The sequence below is a fragment of the Mobula birostris genome, chromosome 8 (genome assembly GCF_030028105.1).
Source record: "Mobula birostris isolate sMobBir1 chromosome 8, sMobBir1.hap1, whole genome shotgun sequence".
Classification (NCBI taxonomy): Eukaryota; Metazoa; Chordata; class Chondrichthyes; order Myliobatiformes; family Myliobatidae; genus Mobula; species Mobula birostris.
The window spans coordinates 141797281-141822838 of record NC_092377.1 but is presented as its reverse complement, the minus strand read 5'-3'; the positions used below and the strand labels follow the sequence as shown (position 1 = coordinate 141822838).

General features: G+C 41.2%; 1 protein-coding gene across 1 annotated transcript in view; it reads right to left on the bottom strand.

Annotated features, from left to right (window-relative positions):
* Positions 1-25558, bottom strand: part of LOC140202074 (scavenger receptor cysteine-rich domain-containing protein DMBT1-like) — an 88396-nt gene that overhangs the window by 37708 nt on the left and 25130 nt on the right. Inside the window, exons 3-4 of the mRNA XM_072266934.1 lie at positions 11396-11428; positions 10450-10764 (exon numbers count right to left, since the gene is read on the bottom strand). Of these exons, the coding sequence (XP_072123035.1) occupies positions 10450-10764; positions 11396-11428 (348 nt within the window). The remainder of the gene's footprint in view (positions 1-10449; positions 10765-11395; positions 11429-25558) is intronic.

Here is a 25558-nt window from a genome sequence, read left to right as displayed (position 1 = left end):
AATACTGCCCCTTCTCTAGTTGGTACCTCTATGTAATGCTGCAAAAAAAACTATCCTGCACACATTTTTCAAACTCTAAACCATCCAGCCCTTTTACAGTATGCGCTTCCCAGTCTATATGTGGAAAATTAAAATCTCCCACAATTACAACCTTGTGCTTACTACAAATACCTTCTATCTCCTTACAAATTTGCTCCTTCAATTTTCACTCCCCATTAGGTGGTCCATAATACACCCTTATAAGTGTTACTACACCTTTCCCATTCCTCAATTCCACCCAAATAGTCTCCCTAGACAGCACTTTAATCTATCCTGCCAGAGCATAGCTGTAATATTTTCTCTGACAAGCAATGCAACACCTCCCCCTCTTGTCCGTCTGATTCTATCACACCTGAAGCAAAATAATCCAGGAATATTTAGTGCCAATCACAGCCCTCCTGTAACAATGTTTCACTAATAACTACCACATCATACTTCCAGGTATCAATTCATGTTTTAAGCTCATCCACCTTCATCATAATTCTCCTAGCGTTTCAGAAACTTTCCTCTCTTACTCTCTGTTTATCACTATTTGTACAAACAACTTTACTATTTTCTTTTTCTCCCTTCTCTCCTACATCTGTTCCCGCACTCTGGTTCCCCCCACCCCCGCCCCCCTGCATCTAGTTTAAATCCACTGGTTCCTCTCTGGCAAACATAGCTGCAATAATATTTGTCCCCCTCCAGTTCATATGTAAACCTTCCAGCCGGAACAAGTCCTACCTTCCCTGGAAAACTGTCCAATTATCTATAAATCTGAATTCCTCCCTCCTGCACCATGTCTTCAGCCACTCAGGAGTGTGCAGATTCTTCGTGTTACCCACAATGGGCAAGGATAGAATTCAAAGACTTACAAAACATGTTTTAATAACAATCATATTAGGGGTAGAGGGCAACTATTTTCCTTGGCAATGGCGCGAGGAATTAATGCTGTAAAGCGGAATACCTGTTGGATTCTAAGATTTGTCTCTACTAGCATGTTGTAGATGTACTCCACTCCCATCAGGGCAATTTTATCCTGAAATCCATTTTAATTTTAATATCTGTCTTCGTGGTCTTGAGAGACTTAGGATATCTAACTCTCATTCCATCACATATATTGCATACTTCCATTAGTTTCCAGTTATCCCTTGCATACTTTGAGTAAACGAATTTCAAATTACCATTCCTTCTCCATAAAAAACATCCAACATTTCAGGAAAACAAAATCTTACTCATCCCTTCTGCTCTTCCTAGAGCAAAATGTCTGTAGAACTGCAGTCTGTGCTCCAACTGTGACCTAACCATTGCTTATAGTTTTATCATAATTCGCCAACTATTCTATGCTTTATTTTGTTTTTGAAAATTGTCCCATATGACCTCTCCCAGCCCGCTTCAACCTCCAGTTCCATTTCATCGAATTATGATGCTGCGGAGCTCAAGATCATCCTATTGAAAAGCATTCCATCTTCTAAGAATCTCTGCCTCCTCTAGCACAGCATATTATAGATGCAATTAGCCAGCTCGCCTTGGAAGCGACGTAACAATGCACAGTCATGTGAAAAATGTTACGGAGGCTTACTACTCTGTCTTTAGCAATATACCACTACCTCCTCAAATACCAAAAGTAGTGACACACCTTACCCGACACAAAGCAATGCTGGAAATCCCTAATCAGCAAATATTCTTTCTCTAGGTGAATTCAAATGTTGGCTGCCCCAATTTCTCCTTTTGCAAACTGTGACAATCTGCAGGGATGGAGCCAGTGCATGGTTGCCCATCAAATCCATTTACATTAACGCATTAGTAAAACGTGTTATATATTTTGGAGCCATGAAAGGCAATCAATATGGGCTAATTAATGTTGAACACATAAAATGGCACTTCAGTTGACTGACAGAAAGGCCACATTTGATGTCATCAGGAAGGACCAGGCATGTGTAGATTGGGACATGCAGGTATCTGGAAAATGTGTACTATTTAAGTGGTAGGCCTTCAAAGGTGAAATTTTCAGAGTTCAAAACCTGTACGTGCCGTTCAAATTAAAAGGTAATTATAAAAGGTTTAGGGAAAAAGATCAACTGTGAAGATGCTAGAAATACAAGCAACTAACACAAAATGCTGGAGAAACTTATCCGGCCAGGCAGCATCTATGGAAAAATTACAGTCGACGTTTTGGGCCGAGACTCTTTGGCAAGGTTTCTTAGAAAACCGTGCTTTTAAAGTAATACTGAGTCTCTATATAAGCAAAAAAAAAGAAAAAGTGGTGCACAGCAGGGACCGGCTGGTAGGAACAAATTAAGTAGATATAGTGTTAAAGAGAGTGAAGACAACACTTAAGAAAGAAATTAGGAGGACTGAACGAAGTCATTAGTTTGCCCTAGCAGACAAGGTTAAGAGAATACTAAGACAATCTACAGATAAGTTCAGAGCAAGAGGATTGCAAAGGACAAAATTGGACCTGTAGATTTTCGGAATGGTAACCGATACATGAATCCAAAAGAAATGGGGGAGATCTTAAACGGATGCTTGCATCCCTATTTCCTCAGAAGATGGAAACAAAGTCTGCAGATGAGATACAAATCAGCTTCAACTTAATGAAACCGATTGAGATTACAGAGAATAAAGTGCTTGCTGATTTGCGCAGATATCTTGGGCCTGAAAAGGTGTTTCCTCGGACCCTCTGTGTGGCAAGTGAATAAGCTGCAAGGTTCTACTAGAGATATTTCAAATATCCTTAGCCGTAGGTGATGTACCGGAGGATTGGAGGACCAGTAATGTTGTTCTGGCATTTATAATAGGCACTAAAAATAATCCTGGAAATTATAGGACAATGAGCCGGATGTCAGGAGTGGGAAAGTTATTCAACGTACTCTACGGTACCGGTTAAATGAGTGTTTGAATAGACTTGAACTGATTAGGGAGAGTCGGCAAGTCTTCCAGCGTGGTAAATCCTGTCTAATCAAAGTTATGGAGTTTGTTTACGAAGTAATCAGCGGGAATATACATGAAGTCAAGGTTGTGGAAGTTGTATACGTTGCCTTTAGCAAGACGTATGTCAAGGTCACGCATGAGAGTTTGGTCATTGACGTTCACTCGCTCTCCATTCAAGATGAGGTAGTAAATTCGACCAGATATCAGCAATGTGGGTGAAGTCAGAGAAAGGAAGTAGGTTGCCTCTCTGATTGGAGATCTATGACGAGTGGAATGCTTCAGGAATCAGTGATAGGTCGGTTGTTGTTTGTCATCCATGTTAGTTATCTGGATGACACTGTGGTTAACTTGATCAGCACACTTGCAGATGACACAAAGTTAGAGGGTGTAGTGGACGGTGATAATGTTGATCAGAACTTAGAGTGGGATCTGGAAAAGCTAGAAAAAATGTCTGAAAATGGCAGACATCATTTAATAAAGACAAGTGCGAGATGCTACCAGGTAATTCTTACACCATGAACGGTAGCACACTGTGGAGATCTGTAGAACAAAAAGAAAATGGGAAAACAGTTACATAATCATTCAATCCTGCGTTACGGATAGAGGAGACGTAAAGAAATCTTTTGGTACATTGGCCTTCATAATACACAGACTTGAATAAATGAGATCGGATGGTATGTTGACGTTGTATAAAACGTTGGTGAGGTCTAATTTACGGTATTGTGTGCTGTTTTGATCACCGATCTGCAGGGCAGCTGTAACTAGTTTGCAAGCGTGTGGGGAAAAAAAATAGAAGTTTTTTGACGTGACTGGTGGACGTGAGTCATAAAGAAAGTATGAATAGATTCCGATTCTAGTCTATGAAACGTAGATGATTGAGTGGAGATTTCATAGAGGAATACAAAATTATGAGGTGTATAGATAAGATAAATGTTAACAATCTTTTTCCAGTGGGTTTGGGTGAGACTGGAGGTTATGGGTTGTGGGTGAAAGTTGAAATGTGAAAAGTTTAAGAGCAGCATGAGGGGTAACTTCTTCAGTTGGAGAGTCGTGAGAGTGTGGACTGGGTTGCCAGAGCAAGCTGTGCATTGGAACTGGAATAATCGTTTCAGAGGAGATTAGCTGGGTACATGGATGGTAGTGAAAGTGTACTGATACACGTCGATAGGAATAGGAAATTTATATGGTCTGGCAGAGACTAGATGGGACGACAGGCCTGTTGATAAGCTGTATTTTCCATGACTCTATATACTCTTTCTGCCGGATATAAAATATGAGTAAGTATTAGTCCATCAAATACTAACAAACCCCTGCGGCACACAGTTTTCAACTCAAAATGCAGCAAAGATTTAGCACCTCGAGCGCTACAATATAAAATGCTGGAGGAAAAAACATTTGGCGACAGGCAGAAAGTTCAACCTGAAAACTTTTCGCAACATGACGCAACTCTTCCCGAGAGAAAACCTAACGATGTTCATGGCAAAATATTTTATAGTGACTCTTGTATTGTTGACAATGCAGTTTCCACGAAACAGACTTTCCAAATTCTATGAACCATGAATTTTATTCAAATATTGATCACACATTGGATTACTGGTTTTTGACCATATCGACGTAACATATTGGAGCAGAATTATTTGACCATCGAGTCTGCTTCACCTTGTCGTCATCTGTGATCCATTTTCCTTCTCAGCCCAAATCTACCGCCTTTTCCGTGTATCTCATCGTGCTTTGATTTATCAAAAATCCCTGAGCTACTGCATTAAACTCACACCATGACTCAGACTGCACTGCCGCCCGTGGCAACGAATGTCACAAATTCTCCACTCTCTGCCTCAAGAAATCCGCGTTCCTCTCCGTATTAAAGGGACGCCCCTCCATTCTGAGGTTGAGCCCTCTCTTCTTTGAGTCCTTCACCAGAGGAAGCACCCTCTTCACTTCCACCCTCCCGAGATCTTTCAACATTTCAGTTTCCAATGAGGTCACCCATCATTCTTCTGAATTCAAACAAGTAGTTCAAACGCTCCTCATATGACAAGGTTTTCAAACCCAGATATTTTTTGTGAACCTCCTGCGAACCGGCTCCAACATCAGAACATCCTTTCTCAAATTAGGACCCAAACTACCCATAATACTCTCAGCCCCGACTCGCCGGTGGCGTACGAGGCCTCAACATGGCATCGTGGCTTTCATACTTCAGTATTCTTGAAATTAATGCTGACATTGCACTCTCCTAATATGTCTAGGTCAACCTGTAGTTTATCTACTTCCTAAAAACTACTTTCCCCTCAACCACTTTCATATTCTCTATAAACGTGGTCACAAAGCCACGACTTGCGTCGTCCAAATCAGTTAAATATAAGGAAAAACAAATTGGTTCCAACACACACCCCTAGGAACATGACTAGTTCACCAGCACCCAACTAGAAAACAGTCACTTTCTTCCTACAGTTTGCCTCCTGCCTATAGGCCAATAGGCTACCCTGCTGGCTTCTTTAATGCAACCGTATGGATCATAACTTGTTAGGCACCCTGGCAATGACCTTCTGTATATCCAGATGCATAACATCTACCGATCCTCATTTGTCTATGCTGCTTCCTATTTCTTCAAGGAATTTTCTGAAGAAAACCGTGCTGACTACCGTCTATTTAATCATCTGCCTCCCAGAAACCCGGAACCTCACCCTTAACAATGGATTACAAATTCTTCCCAGCTAGTTAGGTCAAACTAACTGGCCTATAAATTACTTTCTTCCGCCAGTTTCCCTTCTTAAAGATGGGGGTAACATTTGCAATTTACCATTCCTCGAAAGCCATGTCAGTATTAAGTAATTATTGAAAGATCATTACTAATTCCTTCTCAATGTATTCAACACCTGTCTCAAAACTCTGCGGTGTATAATATCTGTTCCAGGAGAATAACTTATTTTCAGACCTTTCAGTTTCCCAAAAGTATTCCCATAACAATGGCCATTTCACATACGTCCACTCTCGAACATTTATCGTTCCGTTAGTGTCTTCCACAGCGAAGATTATTGCCAGACTCAGTTCGTCCGCTATTTTCTTGTCCACCATTATTACCTCTCCAGCATCAATTTCTAGTAGTTCCATATGTACCTTTGCCTCTGCTATACACCTTATGTAGTTGAAGAAAGATTTGCTGTATTCTTTAATATTATTAGATAGCTCAACTTTGTATTCCATCTTTTTATCTGCTGAATGACTTTTTACCTGCCTTTTGATGAGTTCTAAAAGCTTCCCAGTCATCTAACTTCCCACTCATTTTTGTTCCCTTGTCAGCCATGGTTGTGTAATGTTGTCTTTAGAATACTTCCTGCAACTTCGGCATTACTCCCTGAACGTCGACATCCCTGCTACCGTTCATTTCTAATTAATTTTGTCCAGCTCCTCTCTTATACGTCTATAATTCCATTTACTCCACTGCAATACTGAGACATCCGTGTTTAGCTGCTCATTGTCACACACCCCTCGTTGGATCAAGCGCCAACATGTTTTTTCGCCAATCTACATGCATATTGAAATCACCCACTCTCGTAACTTTGCCCTTTTGACATGCACTTTCTATCACCCGTTGCAATTTGTAGATAGCATCCCTACTACTGTTTAGGGAACTGTATTTTACCATTTTACCCTTGCAGTTCTTGAGCTCATCCTACAACAATTCAACAAAGGCCTTCTTATTCTTTGGCACCGCTCTCTAATAGCTTGCTTGCACTTTTGACGAACAGGGCCGCACCAGTACCACCTCACCCCCTCAGCCTACCTGTCCGTCATTTCGGTACAATGTACAATATTTGGGCGTTAAGTTACCATCTATAATCTTTCAGCTCCGATTCAGCGATGCCTACGACGAAAAACATGCTAGCCAGTAACAGCGATACAACATCTGCATTATTCGGTGTACGGCGAAATTTCAAATATACCACCTTTCATCCCGTATTCACCTTTTTACATTTTCCCTGCCTTTTTCATTTTTAAGATTTTCGGAAACAGATAACAAGCACATTTGATCGGATGTGAAAGCCAAATAAAGCCATGCAAATTATAGTCATTTGAACTAAACAAAAATACGCTGGAAGACCAACAACATAAAGGTTAGGATGCTTCGTGGAGACAGAGACAAAACGTAACTTCTCAAGTCCAATGTTCTTCAGTGGAACCGAGAAGAAAAACAACAACATGTTGCTGAGATAAGAAGGAATAAAGTTGGTCTGAGATCAGATGTGCACCTTCTGTTGGTTTGTTTGTGGAATCTAATGTCGTTGGGAAGACGGGCATGACCGTAACTCTGCAAACCATGGATATATGCAAATTAGCTTTCGGTCCTGACCGAAACATTACAGTACAGGTCGTCCAGCATTAGAATAAGTTGGGAGTGATGTTCTTTTTTTTTTTTCTCTCGCTTTCACACAAGGAAATCAGCTTCACGCATGAAACACTCAGCAATGAAACATTCGTCCTCATTTTCTGAGCAGGAATTGCAAGGCGGAAATATTAATTAGGCATGAGCTCATAACTGGTGCGCTGCATTCAGACTGCACATACCAGTAAAACTCACGTTATCTCGCCTCGACATTCTGAGCCTTTATAGCATGGCATCAGTAACATAGAAGACAAACATGACGTGAACTTGGACTAGATGAGACACATAAATGATACCACTACAACACTTCTACAGTCTTTAATTACCATTCATCAGCAGTCTCATTTGTTTCTCCCAAATATCATGTTATCCTCGATAACTCAAAACTGAGGAAGATCTGACGATGTTTACATTTACGAGCTCCCATAATAATCAAGAAGCTTGACATCATTCAGGATAAACAAGCTTATCTGACTCAATTTCCCACGTCCCTTCTACCACGCTAGGTACACACTGTCTCCATCACTGAAACATGACAGTATGCTACCTTGGGCCATTTGCATTGCACATACTCTACATGTTAGAAACATAGAAACATAGAAAACATACAGCACAATACAGGCCCATCGGCCCACAGAGCTGTGCCGAACATGTCCCTACCTTAGAACTTCCTAGGCTTTACCCATAGCCATCTATTTTTCTTAGCTCCATGTAGCCATCCAGGAGTCTCTTAAAAGACCCTATCGTTTCCGCCTTCACCACCGCCGCCGGCAGCTCATTTCACCCACTCACCACTCTCTGCATTCAAAAAAAACTTGCCCCTGACATCTCCTCCGTAAGTACTTCCAAACACTTTAAAAAATATGCGCTCTTATACTAGCCATTTCAGCCCTGGGGCAAAGCATCTGACTATCCGCACGATCAATATCTATCATCAGCTTGTACACCTCTGTCAGGTCACGTCTCATCCACCGTCACTCCAAGGAGAAAAGGTCGAAATGACTCAACCTATTCTTGTAAGGCAGGCTCCCCAATCCAGGCAACAGCCTTGTACACCTTCTCTGCAGTATTTGTATGGTTTACACGTCCATCTTATCGTGAGGTGACCAAGTGGGATTTGGCCCGGGTCCTACATAGCTGCAACATTACCTCACAGTTATTGAAGACACAGCTATTGACCTCACAGAAAGAAAATTACCACGCAGGAATTGATTCACTGCACACGCAGATTTGCCTTTAAGACTGATGCTACCCTGGAATTCACAGAGTGCCATGTCAATATTCATGACATCCATCCTATATTATGTCAATGTATTCAATAAAGATGGAAATCTGATCTAAACCCGAATCTTTGGAAATACATCTCAGGTCAGGTGCATAATGGGTTGCATTTGTTTTTTTTTTTACCTTTATACGAGACCCCATTTTGCAGCAGAAAGTGTGTGGAGAAACAGACAATAAGTAACTTGTAAAGAAGTGGAGCAAAGAAGGTGTTAATTCTGCTTATCGCTATACAGTTATTGTTCAAGTTAGGCATTGGGGAGGGAATGTCGACTCAGACCATGAGAGGCCTGCGTCGGGCATTTTGACGCCTTACAATGAATTTCTCTTCTGCTTTTTTAACATTTGACCTCATTTCCAGACCAGGTAGTGCAAAGCCTAAATATTAATCGAGTATGAGCTCATACGCGATGTAATGTGTTCCTACTGACCAAGTGTCAGGAATACAAGTGCAGCTCACATTATCTCTCCTCGACATTCTGAGATTGTACATCACATCATCTGTAACTTAGCAGTCAAACATGAACAGAACCTGAACTAGACGGGACGTACAAATGCTACGGCGACAACACATATGCAATCTTTAATTATCAGGCAGCAAGTGTCTCTTCTGATTCTCCCCAATATCATGTTATTATTGACGAATCAAAATTCAGGAATGTCAGGCAAAGCTAACATGGGTCAGCTCCCATAATGCTCAAGCTGTTTGAGATCATTCAGAACAAAGTAACTCATCTGAGTCCATTTCCAAAATCTTAACCATCCTTTCTCCCACGATGGGCACTCGTTTTCTCCATTACCGGCACATAACAGTATTCAGTCTCGACCAAGTGCATTGCACTTAATTTCCATGTTACTTAAGGTAACATCACAAATAAAAGTACCACGAGGTAACTGGCTCACGGGACGCACAGATCTGCCGTTGAGTCTCATACTACCCTAACACTGACGCAGCGTCGTGTCAGTATTCAATGCCGTGACCAGTGTCGTGTTAACATAAAATAAACGCAAATACAATAAATCTGATCTTAAACCAAAAACCCTGGAAATATACCTCAGGTAAGGCAGCATTTGTATGGAGGGAGTTGGAGTTGCTTTGTTGCTTCTTTATAACTTTATTTTGCAGCAGGATCTACATGGACATACGGAAGGAAAATACTTTGCAAAGATGGTGATACAACGAAGGTGTTAACTCTGCTTTCCGCTCCACAGTTGCGATACGGGATTGCACTGATTACAACATCTCTTTACGTTATTTCACATTTCCAGCATCTGGCTTTTGGGAAATTGTTATTCTATATTAACAGATGCTATCTGTTTGGGTGCACTATAATTATGGAGAAACCAGGAGTTAAATCTTTATTGAGGTGAGTAAATTATGAGAGGAATACGCAAATCTTTCCCCCAAGGGAAGAGAACTCCGTGGCTCTGTCGATGCAAATGCTGGAATGGAACAACTAAAAACATACTATGGAGGAACTCAGTGAAATGTGCATTATTTCTGGTATAAAATTTCTCGCTGATGTCTTTCCGGATCACTGTCAACTCTGACAGCATTTTATCTTGCACCATGGATGCTACTTGACTGCTGAGCCCTTTCAAATGCTGGGTCGTGTCCAGTACTGTGTACTCAATGTACGTGTCTAATTAACATCGGTAAAATCGGCTTGGTAACACAAATTGCGATCACAACACGACGGGAATAATTTCGACATAACCCTATTTAGTTTCACGTCACTGGCGGCGGTTTATCAGCCCGCATTATTTTACAGTCGGGACATCATAGAGTCATCAATCTGGCGGGATGGAAGGGACAAAATTCTGATTTTTACCTGAGCAGATGACACCAGCATCATTGGAGTGAGATTCCCCATAATAATCCCAAGTGCCAGATTTACACTCCCGCAGGGTTGCTTCGTTTCCGTTGCACTGAACATCGTAGGTTATAACGGGTCCGGAACCTGCTCCAAAGTGAGCCCCGCCCGGGGCATCCACCGCTTTGCCGCAACCCAGCTCCCGGCACACCACAGTCGCGTCTTGTAGGTCCCAATTATAACCATACACAGTCCCCCAGATTCCCCGGTAGTGAACCTCCAGTCTCCCGGCGCATCGACTGCCTCCGTTCATCAACCTCAACTTCACGCTTTCTGAAAAATATCAGTTAATGAAAGATCAATCTTTAACGTTAGTTTAAGATTCCGGCTACTCAATGCTCAGTAAACCGCTCCCTCTGCCCACCCGCCCCAAGCATTTAAACTCCGCAGGTCCATGTTATGATCCAACGAAAAATCAGGCTGTGGCAGACAACTTATGAACTGCTAAACGTGACAAAAACAGACAGTAAGCTCGTGATCATCCGGTGAACCAGGAGCCATCCGGTTGTTCCGGAGAACAACGCGTTTCCCAGAGAAAAGAAAGGATGAGCTGAGGGATCGTTTTCTCTTTTCGGAGAACAGCTGCCAGACTGCTCGGGTCTGTGTCCCACTGCACTCAGCCTTAATCAAATCAGTGACAGAACCCAAACTTGTTTGGACGGGAGGAGAAATTCCTCTAACTGGAGCCCAAAGGAGAAAGAGTTAAATTGAGTCTCAACGTGATATCACTCTCAACACAGAAAAATAAAATAAACTGTGTGAACACCTTTAAACTTTTGGACAATGTCAGCGGAGTCACTTCTCTGCCGAATCACTAAACGTGATTTCAGCAGTCACCTCTCAGCTTGATTTTCAGTGACAATCAGACCCAGCCCTACGCGTAATGATAATTCAGAAAGATTACCTGATCGGTCAGGCTGACAATCCCCTGGACGCCCTAAAACAAGAAATAAATTATTAGATTTATTTGTGGAGCTGTCGCGTTGGGACGTAGAAGTGGTGGAGTTCATGGGAGGCGGGTTTAAGGTTATCAAACTTATAAAGCCATCAGCGGGAAATGTCTTAATGATGTGAGGCGGTGGAAACCGAACTGCTTTAGAAGAGTGGTTTCACTTTCTCATATATTTGTCTTTCATGACAGCGTAATACCGAGTCGACAGCTGTTACTTCACATTGTGTTTTTGCATTGAAAATTACTTTCGGTCTGCTGACATCTGGACACATCCTCACATTGTGAGGTTACAGGTCACATCTGTTTAGTTCTCCTCCATAACACCTGTAGGCGATTAGTCTGCCTTTCCGAGTGTAAGGCAAATGAGTCACAGAAAAATAGTTCTTTAGGACCCCGATATTTACCCTACCCCACTCGCGATATCTCAAATTAGCCCAAATTAACTGGCTTTAGCAAGAAAAAAAAGTCACAGAGCAGTACAACAAAGAAACAGGCCATTCAGCCCATTGTTCCGTTCTTACCTAATATTTTGCCTCCTCCCATCTACCAGCACCCGAACCATAGCCCTTCGTAGCCCTACGACCTATGTACCTATTCAAACGTCTTTCAGTGTAGCAACTGACACCGCATCCACCAATAGAATTTACGGTTCTTTACGCTCGCGCCAACTTCTGAGTGTAGAAGTCTCCCTCTGATTCCCAGTAAATATTTCATCTTTTACCTGAACCCATCACCAAATCTGAGGGAAAAGTCCTGCATATATTTACTCTATCTGTACTCGACATAATTTTGTATGGCTCTAAAAGCTCTCCCCCAAATAAGATCTGGGGAATAAACCGCACATCTATTTAACCTTTCTCTGTAACTCAATTCCACCAGTCCTGGCAACATCCTTAGCAGTGCTGCGAGCAAGTTTGTGAACCCTGTTGAAAATGTGATAACACCTTTGCATGTGCTAAAACTAGATGAAGGGAACCCAATTAAATAAGTAATACAAAAACACAATACTTGTTCATTTCTTTATTCAGAAAAATGATCCAATATTACATGTATTTGTTAAAAAAAAGGTATGTGAACCTTTGTTTTCAGCAACTGGTATGACCCCCTTGCACAGCAATAACTGTGGGATGTTGGTGAGCTTCTTCGAATGAACTGCTAGTTTCATGTGCTTCCACAATATTTCTGTAGGATTAAGTTCAGGATATTGACTCGACCATTCGAAACTCGAATTAACATCTTTCTTAAACATTCTGGTGTTAATTTACTCTTGTCTTTCAGCTTGTTGACTTTTTGCATTATTGAATTTCTCTCAAGCTTCAGATGATGGACTGTTACCCTGACATTCTCCAGTAAAATGTCTTGATATAATTTCTAATTCATATTCCCTGCACGATTGCAAACTGCCCAGGCCCTGCGGCAGCAGAGCAGCCCCAAACGATAACGTTCCTTCTATCATGCTTCACAGTTTACATCAGGTTTTGGTGTTGGTGTGCAGTACCTCTTTTCCTCCAAACATAGCAATGTGCATTTCTGCCAAAAAGTTCAATTTTTATCTCATCTGTCCACAGAACACTGTCCCGGGAGTGTTGGAGAACATCCACGTGGTCTTTTGCAAACTGGAGAATTGCAGCATTTTTTTTTTGGAGAGCAGAGGTTTCCTTCGTGGTGGATACATGAGCAGAGATGATTGCAGGTCTTTTGCTGTTACCCTTAGGTTCTTTTTCACCTCCTTCATCATTACACGTTGTGTTCTTGGTGTGACCTTTGCAGGGTAACACTTCTAGGAAGACTATCAACAGTGTTGAACTTCATCCAATGGTAAACAGTTCCTCTTACTGTGGATTGATGAACACTCCGGTGTTTAGAAATGCCTTTGTAGCATTCTCCAGCTTCATGCATTTCTACAATTCCTCTGAGGACATCTGTACATTTTGATCGAGGCAGGGTGCACACAAAGAGATCTTTCTTCAGAAGAGCTGACCTTGTCTGTATTTTTACATGGCAGGGCGCCTGTACAACACACACTCCAATATAATCTCATTGATTGGAACACCTGACTCCGAAGAGCATTTGTGGAAGGCATTACCCCAGAGGCTGACATACTTTTTCCAACAAATGCATGCAATATTTGACCATTTTTCTCAATAAGTAAATGAACAAGTACAACGTTTTGTGTTACTTATTTGATTGGCTTCCCTTTCTCTAGTCTTAGGACTTACGTGAAGATCTGATATCACATTTTAGGTCATATATAAGCAGAAATAGAGAATATTCTACAGGGTTCACAAACATTCCAGCACCACTGTATTTTCCCCTGCATTCCTTCACGTTTATTAATATCGTTCCTGTAGGCAGATGACCAGTACGGCAACCAACACATCAAAATCACCCTCACCAAGGTCTTATACAACTTCGACGTAACATCGCAACCCCTATACTCAAAGCTCTCATTTATAACGGCCAATATGCCAAAAAGCTTTCTTTACGATGCTATCTACCTGTGATGTCTTATTCGTGGAAGTATGAATCTCTATTCTGAGATTCATTCGTTTTACCTTACACCTCAGCCCGACCATTTGTTACCCCTGTTTCTTTTTTTGAACTGCACACCGAATATTTGTTTGCATTACATTGCCATTTCCTAGCCTATTCTCATAGTTAGTCCAGATAACTCTGCAAGATTTGACAGCCTTCCTCGCTGTACACTATGCCGCCAATACTGATGTTAGCAACAAATTTGCTAATCCGTTTTACTTCAATACTAACAATGGACCCAGCACTGATCCTTGCGGCACACCACCGGTTACAAGGTTGCGGTCAGAGAGTTTTAGCTCTGGACATTGGTTGTGATGACACACTAATTATTTATTCCGGACCAAAGGTGCTTTGTGCAAGCCATGCGAGTGCATCAGCCCAATCCTCCGCTCTTAGTTCCCATGCACTGCTGGTATTTTTGGTGCTTCGTCTGGCGTAAGCACCGATTTTCATGATGTTTGTCTTCAAAGGCGGAAACACCGTTAAATGATCTGTTTGCCGTATTTGCTTATCTCAATACCCTGATTGCTGCGAATTTTTGATATATTTTTATTTGAAATGACTAGATGATATTGCTCACACTGTATCAGCAGAACACTTCTCTTTCCCAGCATTACTACTGCATAAAAGGCAATTGATCTGATCCAAGACTCTGCTTCAAAATAACATGCTTTCCATTATCTCCTCTTCGGCACTGCAACATTACTTACATATTCCTATTTTATGTGTATAATGTGAGATGATATCGCAACGTTTACAAGTTGCTTCATCCTTATTTTGGGTAATCTGGCAACAACAGGTTATGAAAGGCCCCCACGTCTGAGTGCTCGGAACAACTTGCTCCCGCGACACCATAGTGTTAGAAGATGACAAAGATCGTGAAGTGGTTCTGGAGAATGATTGTTGCCTACTCAAAAGGTCAGGAATGACTAAAGGGTGGGACTGTTTTTCTAGGTTGCAGATAGTATAATCCAATGCAAGGACTGTTGTTGGAAATGCTGAGAAGTTTCGGTCATGCATGAGCAGGCAGAACTATGACATTATACCCATTAGTGAGACTTAGTTGCGGGAGGACTGGCAGCTCATTATTCCAAGGTTTCGTTGCTTTAGACGTGAAAAGGCGGGAGGGGTTAAAGGAGGAGTGATCACATTCCTATTCAGGAATATGTCACGGGAGTGCTCAGTTAGAACTGTTTGGGTATCTCGCCTAGTGAGGTTTGCTGTGTCGAACTGAGGAATATGAAAGTAATACCATCTTAATGGGAATATATTATTTATCACCCAAGCGTCCACGTGATTTAAAGGAGAAAATATTGAAGGAGATCACAGAGGAAGCATAAGGTTGTGATCGAAGGTGGTTTTAACTTTCATCATATTGATTTATCCTCCCATTTTGTTAATAGGCTGGAAAGGATTGAGGTTGCCAAATGTGTTTAGAGAAGTTTCCTAAACCAGTACATCGAAGTCCCAACTAGAGATACTGCAATACCAGATCACATGATAGGACAGGAGACAGGGCAGGTGACAGCCGTTAGTGTAGGGCAACACTTTGCATCTAACTATCATAATGCAATTAGATTCAAGGTAATTATGAAAAAGGTTAGGTCTGATCCTCCAGGTGTGGTTTTAATTTGGAGAAAGGCCAATTTCCATCGTATCAGAAAGGATCTAGCTGTGTAGGCTCAGACACGTTATTATTCTGGCAAAGGTGTACAAAGTAAGAATGAGGTATTCAAAAGTCAAAATTTGAAAATACAGGTTGCATGTTTCTGCCTGAGTAAAAGGCAAGATTAACAGTTTCAATATACTTTAGATTCGGAGAGGTATTGAGCCCCTGATTGAGGAAAATAAGGAGTTGCACAGCAGGGAAAGGCAGACTGGCACAAATGAGGTACTTGAGCAGTATAAAGAATACAGGACAAGGAAATCAGGAACTATAAAAGAAGGCTTGAGTTTTGTTTTCTTGCAGAGAAGGTGAGGGAGAATCTTAAGAGCTTCTAAAGATATGTTAAGAGCAAACGGATAGCAATGGACAAAATTTGTCCTCGGTAAATCAGAGTACTAATTTATGCGAGGAGCAATTAGAGATCGGCAGTGATCTTAAACTGATTTTTTGTTTTTTGCATCTGTATTTACCTGGGGCAGTTAAAGATTTTATATATTTGAACCAATGCAGCAGCGAGGTCTTGGACCCGACGCAATGTACAGAGCAGGCAGTGTTTGTTGTCTTGGGGCAAATTAGATTGGATAAATCCCCGGTTTCTGACAAGGTATTCCCTCGAAACCTGAACGAGGCTAATGCAGAGACTGCAGGGGCCTTGGTAGACATGTTCAAAAGATTGTTATCCACGCATGAAATACCGCAGGATGTGTTGATAGGTGATGTTGTTCTGTTGTTCAATAAAAGCTGAAAGAACACGCCAGAAAATCGTAGGCCGGTGAGGTTGCCGTCAGTAGTGGAAGGCGATTGCAAAGTATACTACGAGACCGTGTATATAGGTATTTGGCTAGACAGCGATTGATTAGGGATAGTCAACATGAGTTTGCCCGTGGAACGTCGTATGGAACTAATGTTACAGAACTTTTCAATTATGTTCCGTGGAAAGGCGACGAAGGCAAAGCAGTGGATGATGTCCACATTGACGTTGCAAGATCTTTGACAAGGTCCCTCATGAAAGATTGGTCAAGATAGTTCAGTCGCTTGGCATTCAAGGAGAAGTAGTAAATTGGATTAGATATTGTTTTTTTCAGAAGGATCCACAGTGAGGATGTATATGATTGCCAGTCACACTGGAGACCTGTGACTTGTGGCATGCCATGGTGATTGGTTAGGTGAGCGATAGCGCACAAAGGCGTGCTGTAGACGAGCGGGATCTAGTAATACAAATCCATCGTTTGGTGAAAGTGGCGTCACAGGTGGATAGGGTCGTAAAGAAAACCTTCACAAAACAATATATTGAGTACAGGAGTTGGGCTGTTATGTTGAAATTCTATAAAACATTGGTGAGGCTCAAATTGGAAAATTGTGTGCAGCTTTGGACCATAAGACATAGGAGCCGGATAAGGCCATTCAGCCCATCAAGTCTGTTCCGCCATTGCATCTTTACTGTTCTGGGATCCTACTCACCCCCATAAACACACACGAAATGCTGGAGGAACTCAGCAGGCCGGTCAGCATCTATGGAAAGGGAACACTCGAGGTTTCGGGCAGCGACCCTTCGACAGGACGAATGCTGTACACTTGTCCATAGATGCTGCCTTGCCTGCTGACTTCCTCCAGCATTCTCTGCATTTTGCTTGGATTTACACCATCTGCAGATTTTGTCCTGTTTTACACTGAAGTCCATACACCTGCCTTCTCGCCATATTTTTTGATACCCTGACCGATAATAAAACGATCACCTTCCGCCTTAAATATACGCATGGACCGGCTTTATGATAAGCTGAATCACCACTATAAATTATCTCTTTTAAATGGGTGAATGGTAAAATCACGCCAGTAGATTGAGAAAGAAGGATATTGAAAGAAGAAAAACTTATAAAGGGGTTGTTGCTGATCAGAGCAGACTCGCTGAGTGGACGCGGATCTTTGCATGTTGCTTGTTTGCATGACGATATAACTCTGTTTTCGGACGGTGAATTTAAGTTATCTTTATTTGCAACGGCAAATATAACGAAACAAAATGTTGCTATTTAAAGTTCCGCAGGTGTACGTATATTTAAATGCTACCGTATATTACAAATTAACTTTGGAGTTTCTTAGATTTTCACTTAATGAGAAGTTCTGAACAATAATTGCAGGGTGAAATAGTGTCTGTCAGGGTCCAATTTCTACGTATGTCTTATGGATAAAATAGCTATGTTTTTGTATTCTGACTAGCTTTAGTTATCCTTAAATACACAGAATTTTTATCCCCTTGGATATCACAATCCCGAGGAAGAAGTCAAAAACTTTATAATTTGTGTACCCCTATTCCTTGGAGTGAAACGTTTGTGAAATACATCTGCGATTCAAAGTATACAGATGCCATATTCTATTTTAAAAGCAGCAGCCAACCACAGAAAAATGCAACAGATAAGCTAAAAGTAAACAATATACATAGTAACACTCGATAAATTAGTTTGTGTCTGCCGAATAAGAGGGAAGTATTTTACTCCCTTCTTTTCAATAAATTTTAAGCAGGCAACTTAATGTTAACTCAATTTCCCATTTATTTGATGGTGCTGTCCTCCAAAAGGTTTCCGCTATTTGACAGTCAAGCAATAAAAGTTCTGAATAAAATATTCGGAAGAAAATAAAGAATACAGTCGCGTGTTTATTTTACTAAAATCTGCCCCATCGTTTAACTTGGACAGAAGAAAACGGAATGTGGAATAAAGTTCAACGGCTCAAGAAATGCGATTCCACGCGTGCATATAATGGAACATGGGAAAGTGCATTGTCAAAAAGATTGGTTGCTCTTCTCAGGACGCATAAACGTACAGCATTTATCTTTTAAAATCAATTTGATATATAATCACAAATAAACGAAGATATTTGATAACTAATTGAATTCCAACACATAATCATCTGTATGCAAGTTTCAGTGTTAGCATCCTTCAAATAATTTACGAACAATAACAAAAATAGTGTTCTGCGTACTCACAAAATGCTGGAGGAACATGCATCTGGCAGCATCTGTGGAAAAACGTAAACAGTCGACGTTTCGGGCCGAGACCCTTCATCAGGACATTTTTGTGTATATTGCTTTAATTTCCAGCAATTGCGGATTTTCTCTTGTTCTCAATATTAAGTGTTCTCGGCATAACAGAATGATTTTATTAATGAAAAACGTGTCCAAAACCTGATCTAAAATACATTGTTCAAGTTCGTTTCCTTCACTGTGCCGCGCGGTGGTAGAAAGAGCGGTAACTGATAATTACCAGTGATAGGAACGGGTGCGAGCGTTCAACCAGGGACAGCTCCAGCGCTGGCTGCTGCTCACGTTCACTGAGTTATACACACTACACTCCGGTGTGTTGTTTCGGAACAGTGACTACTCTTCAGTTCTGAAAAACTCCGATGAGTATTCCGTTTGTAATATCGGTTCAGATTACTCGTTAGTTTGTACATGGGGATTTTATGAGACGAACAAATACTGTACTGAAAGGAGATAAAGAATACAGTCGCCATTTTCACAAAACTCTGCACGGTAACTTTAACCCGGACAGAGAGACCACGAAAGTGGAAGAAAGTTCAAAATCATAACATCTGCGACTCTTCACATCTATAGATTAGAACTCGGGAAAATACACTAAGAAAAGCATGTGTTTGTTTTCCCCGGGGCGTACAAAAATGCTGAAATAAAATGCAGAATTAAATAATATCGCATATTTGAAGATACGAAATTTGAAGAATAATTAATCTGCAGCACTGTCTGGAAGTTCCACTGTTACCAGCTTTCAACTGTTGTATAAAAGAATAATACCAACAGTGTTAAGTTTAACAGTGTTCGCTGTACACCATGATAAAGTTGAAAAGGCTTTTCAAAATCTGAAATAACTGCATTTTTAAAAATTTTATTCACTTCACGGGTTCACATGTTGAGGAGAGTGGTGTAATGCATAATTTCCAGTGATAAGAATGTGTGCGAGCGTTGAGGCTCTTAACGGCTACAGTTTCGGCGTCTGTTCAAGCTCAGTGGGTTATATACACCGAATTCTAATGCGCTGCGTCCCAACAGTTCTTGCTCACCAGGTCTGATAAACTCAAACTGATAACGAATTTAGCATGTCAATTCACAGATCCTGCGGATGTGGTGTTTATAAGAAACATCCCCATGGACGGTCTCAAGCCAGGCAGCGAAAAGAGGAGAGTTCGGCACGGGGCGAGCAACCCAATCCCAAAGAAATCCAGTGTGACAGAAACGACAACAGAAGCTCTGAAAACCTCATTTCTGGCTCAGGGGTCTAACGAGCTACTCGAGCATGTCGGCAGCCTATACCTCAGTAGGTCTGATGGGTTTTAGTAAGTGTTCATAACATTAAGATACACGACGACGTTGTTTAGGTGCAATTTCACTATGGACTGTTTGATAGACATCTCAATGATAAGTTGGCAAAATCTGAAGTGCATGATTTAATGGAAACACTTATAATGGGCCAAAAAGATATGAAACCATACTAACAAAAGAGAAAGAGAGGCGAAAAAAACTTTCAAAATATGTATTCAATTTAACTACAACGTCAATACTAAATTTTAGTGCTCCATTTTTATCATCTCGATTTAGAAATAAATCAGACCGTTTTCTGATCTCTTTTGCCATTTGTCTCTGATAATGAAGTCACATTAAGATTTGATTTGAATAAGTGAGCAATTCACAGGAGAAAGACGTCTTCCACTGTTTAAAAATATCCACATTTCTTTTCATCAGAATATCAAACTTGAGAGAGAATCACATTTGTTTATGTATTCCACACTCCACATCTATTGGTAACAGAGCGATAACATTACACGAAAGTACTCTGGACATTAATAACAAACAACACGCTAGTAACAGAATAATCTCAATAAACTCACATTTCCAGATCGGCAACATAAGCAGTGCCGACAACCACCACAGCATTCTCGTAGTAGTCAGTGACAGCGGTGGCTCTTGAGTTAAACTTTCTAAAATGTTTTAACATTCCGATTGATCTGAAAGCTAACTCTTTGACAGCCACTCTTTATGGTAAAACAAATCTACCAATAGATTTTCACAACATGTAGGCATGAACGACAGTTTACTAAAATGCGCCAATGAGAAAGGACATGTTCTTTCATGGACGTCTCGGATTCATTTTCACTTCCTCCTAAGAAACCAATGAACTGAGTAAAGTCATTGACCCAATGTTTGCACTCTAACAGCATTTGGTCATACACATTTACTGGCGCCGAGAGGATTGTCGAGCCCATTGCAAAGACTGTGTTTTCGTGTAAGTGGTCGCTGTCTGTGATCATGTTTCTCATTTGTCATCTACCCACGGCACAGTTTACCACTTTAACAAATGATTCCGAGATCCCGTCCCGACGCACACTATCAGCAAACGCTTGAAAACGCTTCTCCGTGCTGAATGCCCTTTAATTATTTTTAATTATTTTTCCTGTGTGACCAATATTCATGGAACCAAAGAACAAAAAAAATCTCATCATACATCCTTATTCATCTCCGTCTCTCGATGTCACACCAGATATTCTATGTTATTTCCACATGAAATGACTAAAGAAAAAGGATGTCATTTTCCCGGGCAATAAAAGTCACTTTGCAGAAATTTCTCAATCCCCTAGAAGGGAATAATATTCTCCAGCACCCATGATCATCTTAATGGGTCTTAAAATGTATTTTAAGTTATTATTTTGAGCTTTCAGCATCTCTCCATATATTTCGCTGGGATCGTCACCTCCTTGACTGTAATGTATTTCTTTCACCGATACGATTTCTCCCTCACACTGTCGCAAACCCTGCGTTAAAGATTCTGATATGCCCCACTTCACAAAGACCTTCCTTCTTCTTGTTTTTACGTGAGTGACAAAATTCTACTACAGTCAAGTTTTCTTTACAAAATATATTAATGTTCATGGATAGAAATCCAGCTGCAAGGAGTCAGATTCTCCAAAGCGATGTATAACGATGAGTGACAGAACAATCTGCAGCTGAGACGAGGAGACTCAGCTCGTGAAAGTTTGCAGGTAAGTTCTTGTTTGGAGAGAACACAAGGTAGTGATATTATGGTGAAAGATCCCATGTACTGCTGGTTCATTTTTGACTACAAGGCTTCCTTAAAAACAACCAACAGCAAAGTAAGCACAAGCTAAGTTTGCTTTTCCTTAACTCTACTCCATTTGTTTCATTGGACAGGTAGTAATGGCAGTAATGGAGTGAAATGCACCTGCCATCAGATGAAAGAGATCAGCGGTCAGGAGTCCCTGTAGACTATGTTTGGTGAGGTTTTTCCTGTTTCATCTCATCTCAGACATCGTGATTCAGTTGAAGCAGCAGTTGCACATGCTAACGTGCAGACAGAAGGCAGAGATGGTTTTAAATAGCAGTTTCAGGGAGATGGTCGCACCAAACTCTTGTGCCTATGCACCTCTCAAATATACAACTTTGTGTGTTTGAGATGTGGGTTCCTCTCCAGAGGGTAAATGGTAGAGCTTGCCAGAACACTGTAACAACTGCTGGCAGAGTATATGTATTTCAGTTGAGTGAAAATGATATGAGATTCTAAAATCAGAGATACAGAGAGGTAATTCTGTGGCTCAAAATTAATTCTGGGATGAGAAACTTGTTCCATGGTGCCAAGGTCAACAAAGTCTCTGGGTGGTCATGTAACATTATAATAGGGAGGGTGAATCTCCAGAGATCGTAGTGGAAGTAGTATGGAAATAAATCTGATATCAGAAGTTGTGGAGATTGAAGGTAGAGTTCACAAAATTTATATCTAAAAGACAAAAAAAGAGAGGTTAAGGCATATTCTGTTACAGACAGACTGAAGTGTGTGCATTCCAAAACAAGGTATATTAGATGTAAAGCTGGTGAACAGAGCCCGGATCAATTCATTATCTGTGATGTTGTCTCCATGATAGAAATATGGTTGTCTGAGGGAATGGACTAACAGCTCAACTTTCTGGGATTTCAATATTGCAAACGTGATAGAAAAAGGAGTAAAAAAGGTGGAGGACTTGCATTACTAATGAGAGAGAATGCAACAGCTGACATCACAGGGTGCCAAACTGGAGGGCTTATCCACTGAGGTAATATGGGTAGATTGAAGAACGACAAAAGCTGCAGTCACTCTAGAGGAGTGTATAATTGGCCTCTCAATAATCAGTGGGACCTCTGAACAGATACAAAGGCAGAACCATAGAACCATAGAAACTACAGGACAGAAACAGGCCCTTTGGCTCTTCTTGGCTGTGCCGAACCAGTTTCTGCCTAGTCCCGCTGACCTGCACACGGACCATATCCCTCCATACACCTCCCATCCATGTATCTGTCCAATTTATTCTTAAATGTTAAAAAAGAACCCACATTTACCACCTCGTCTGGCAGCTAATTCCACAATCCCACCACTCTCTGTGTGAAGAAGCCCCCCCCCTAATGTTCCCTTTAAACTTTCCCCCCCTCACCCTTAACCCATGTCCTCTGGTTTTTTTCTCTCCTTGCCTCAGTGGAAAAAGCCTGCTTGCGTTCACTCTATCTATACCCATCATAATTTTATATACCTCTATCAAATCGCCCCTCATTCTTCTACGCTCCAGGGAATAAAGTCCTAACCTATTCAACCTTTCTCTGTAACTGAGTTTCTCAAGTCCGGGCAACATCCTTGTAAACCTTCTCTGCACTCTTTCAACCTTATTTATATCCTTCCTGTAATTTGGTGACCAAAAGTGAACACAATACTCCAGATTCGGCCTCACCAATGCCTTATACAACCTCATCATAACATTCCAGCTCTTATACTCAATACTTCGATTAATAAAGGCCAATGTATCAAGAGCTCTCTTTACGACCCGATCTACCTGTGACGACACTTCTAGGGAATTTTGTATCTGTATTCCCAGATCCCTCTGTTCCACTGCACTCCTCAGTGCCTTACCATTAATCCTGTATGTTCTATGTTGGTTTGTCCTTCCAATGTGCAATACCTCACACTTGCAAGTATTAAACTCCATCTGCCATTTTTCAGCCCATTTTTCCAGCTGGTCCAAGTCCCTCTGCAGGCTCTGAAAACCTTCCTCACTGTCTACTACACCTCCAATCTTTGTATCATCAGCAAACTTGCTGATCCAATTTACCACATTATCATCCAGATCATTGATATTGATGACAAATAATAATGGACCCAGCACTGATCCCTGTGGCACACCACTATCACAGGCCTCCACTCAGAGAAGCAATTCTCTACCACCACTCTCTGGCTTCTTCCATCGAGCCAATGTCTAATCCAATTTACCACCTCTCCATGTATACCTAGCAACTGAATTTTCCTAACTAACCTCCCATGTGGGACCTTGTCAAAGGCCTTACTCAAGTCCATGTAGACAATATCCACTGCCTTCCCTTCATCCACTTTCCTGGTAACCTCCTCGAAAAACTCCAACAGATCAGTCAAACATGACCTACCACACACGAAGCCGTGTTGACTCTCCCTAATAAGCCCCTGTCTATCCAAATGCTTGTAGATTCTGTCTCTTAGTACTCCCTCCAATAACTTACCTACTACTGACGTTAAACTCACCGGCCTATAATTTCCCAGATTACTTTTTGATCCTTTTTTAAACAACGGAACAACATGAGCCACTCTCCAATCCTCCGTCACTTCACCCGTAGACAGCGACATTTTAAATATTTCTGCCAGGGCCCCCGCAATTTCAACATTAGTCTCCTTCAAGGTCCGAGGGAACACCCTGTCAGGTCCCAGGGATTTATCCACTTTAATTTTCCTCAAGACAGCAAGCACCTCCTCCTTTTCAATCTGTACAGTTTCCATTATCTCACTACTTGATTCCCTCAATTCCATAGATTTCATGCCAGCTTCCTTAGTAAATACAGACGCAAAAAACCTATTTAAGATCTCCCCCATTTCCTTTGGTTCTGCACAAAGCCGACCACTCTGATCTTCAAGAGGACCAATTTTATCCCTTACAATCCTTTTGCTCTTAATATACTTGTAAAAGCTCTTTGGATTATCCTTCAATTTGACTGCCAAGGCAACCTCATGTCTTCTTTTTGCCCTCCTGATTTCTTTCTTAAGTATTTTCTTGCACTACTTATACTCAAGCACCTGATTTACCCCCTGTTTCCTATACATTTCATACAACTCCCTCTTCTTCTTTAACAGAGTTGCAATATCCCTTGAGAACCAAGGTTCCTTATTCCTATTCAATTTGCCTTTGATCCTGACTGGAACATACAAACTCTGCACTCTCAAAATTTCCCCCTTGAAGGCTTCTCACCTACCAATCACATCTTTGCCAGAGAACAACTTGTCCCAATCCACGCTTTTTAGATCCTTTCTCATTTCTTCAAATTTGGCCTTCTTGCAGTTCAGAACCTCAACCCTAGGACCAGATCTATCCTTGTCCATGATCAAATTAAAACTAATGGTGTTATGATCACTGGAACCAAAGTGCTCCCCTACACAGACTTCCGTCACTTGCCCTAATTCGTTTCCTAACAGGAGATCCAATATTGCATCCCCTCTAGTTGGTCCCTCTATATACTGATTTAGAAAACTTTCCTGAACATATTTTACAAACTCTAACCATCTAGACCCCTAACAGTATGGGAGTCCCAATCAATGTATGGAAAATTAAAATCCCCATGGAAAGATCTATATGATCCAATATTGCTACAGTGGATGTCTTGAATGTACCAATATTGGCAGGCAATCAGTAAGGGAGGATCCTTATCTGGGTCAGAATCATCAAATCAGATCAAGAGGGTGACTCAGGAGACAACTGGTATTTTGCATCTCTATTCACAAATGAGGAATTCATAGAGGAACATAGGATCAGTATGAGTAACTCCAATACAAATGGACATTTTTAGTTCAAGA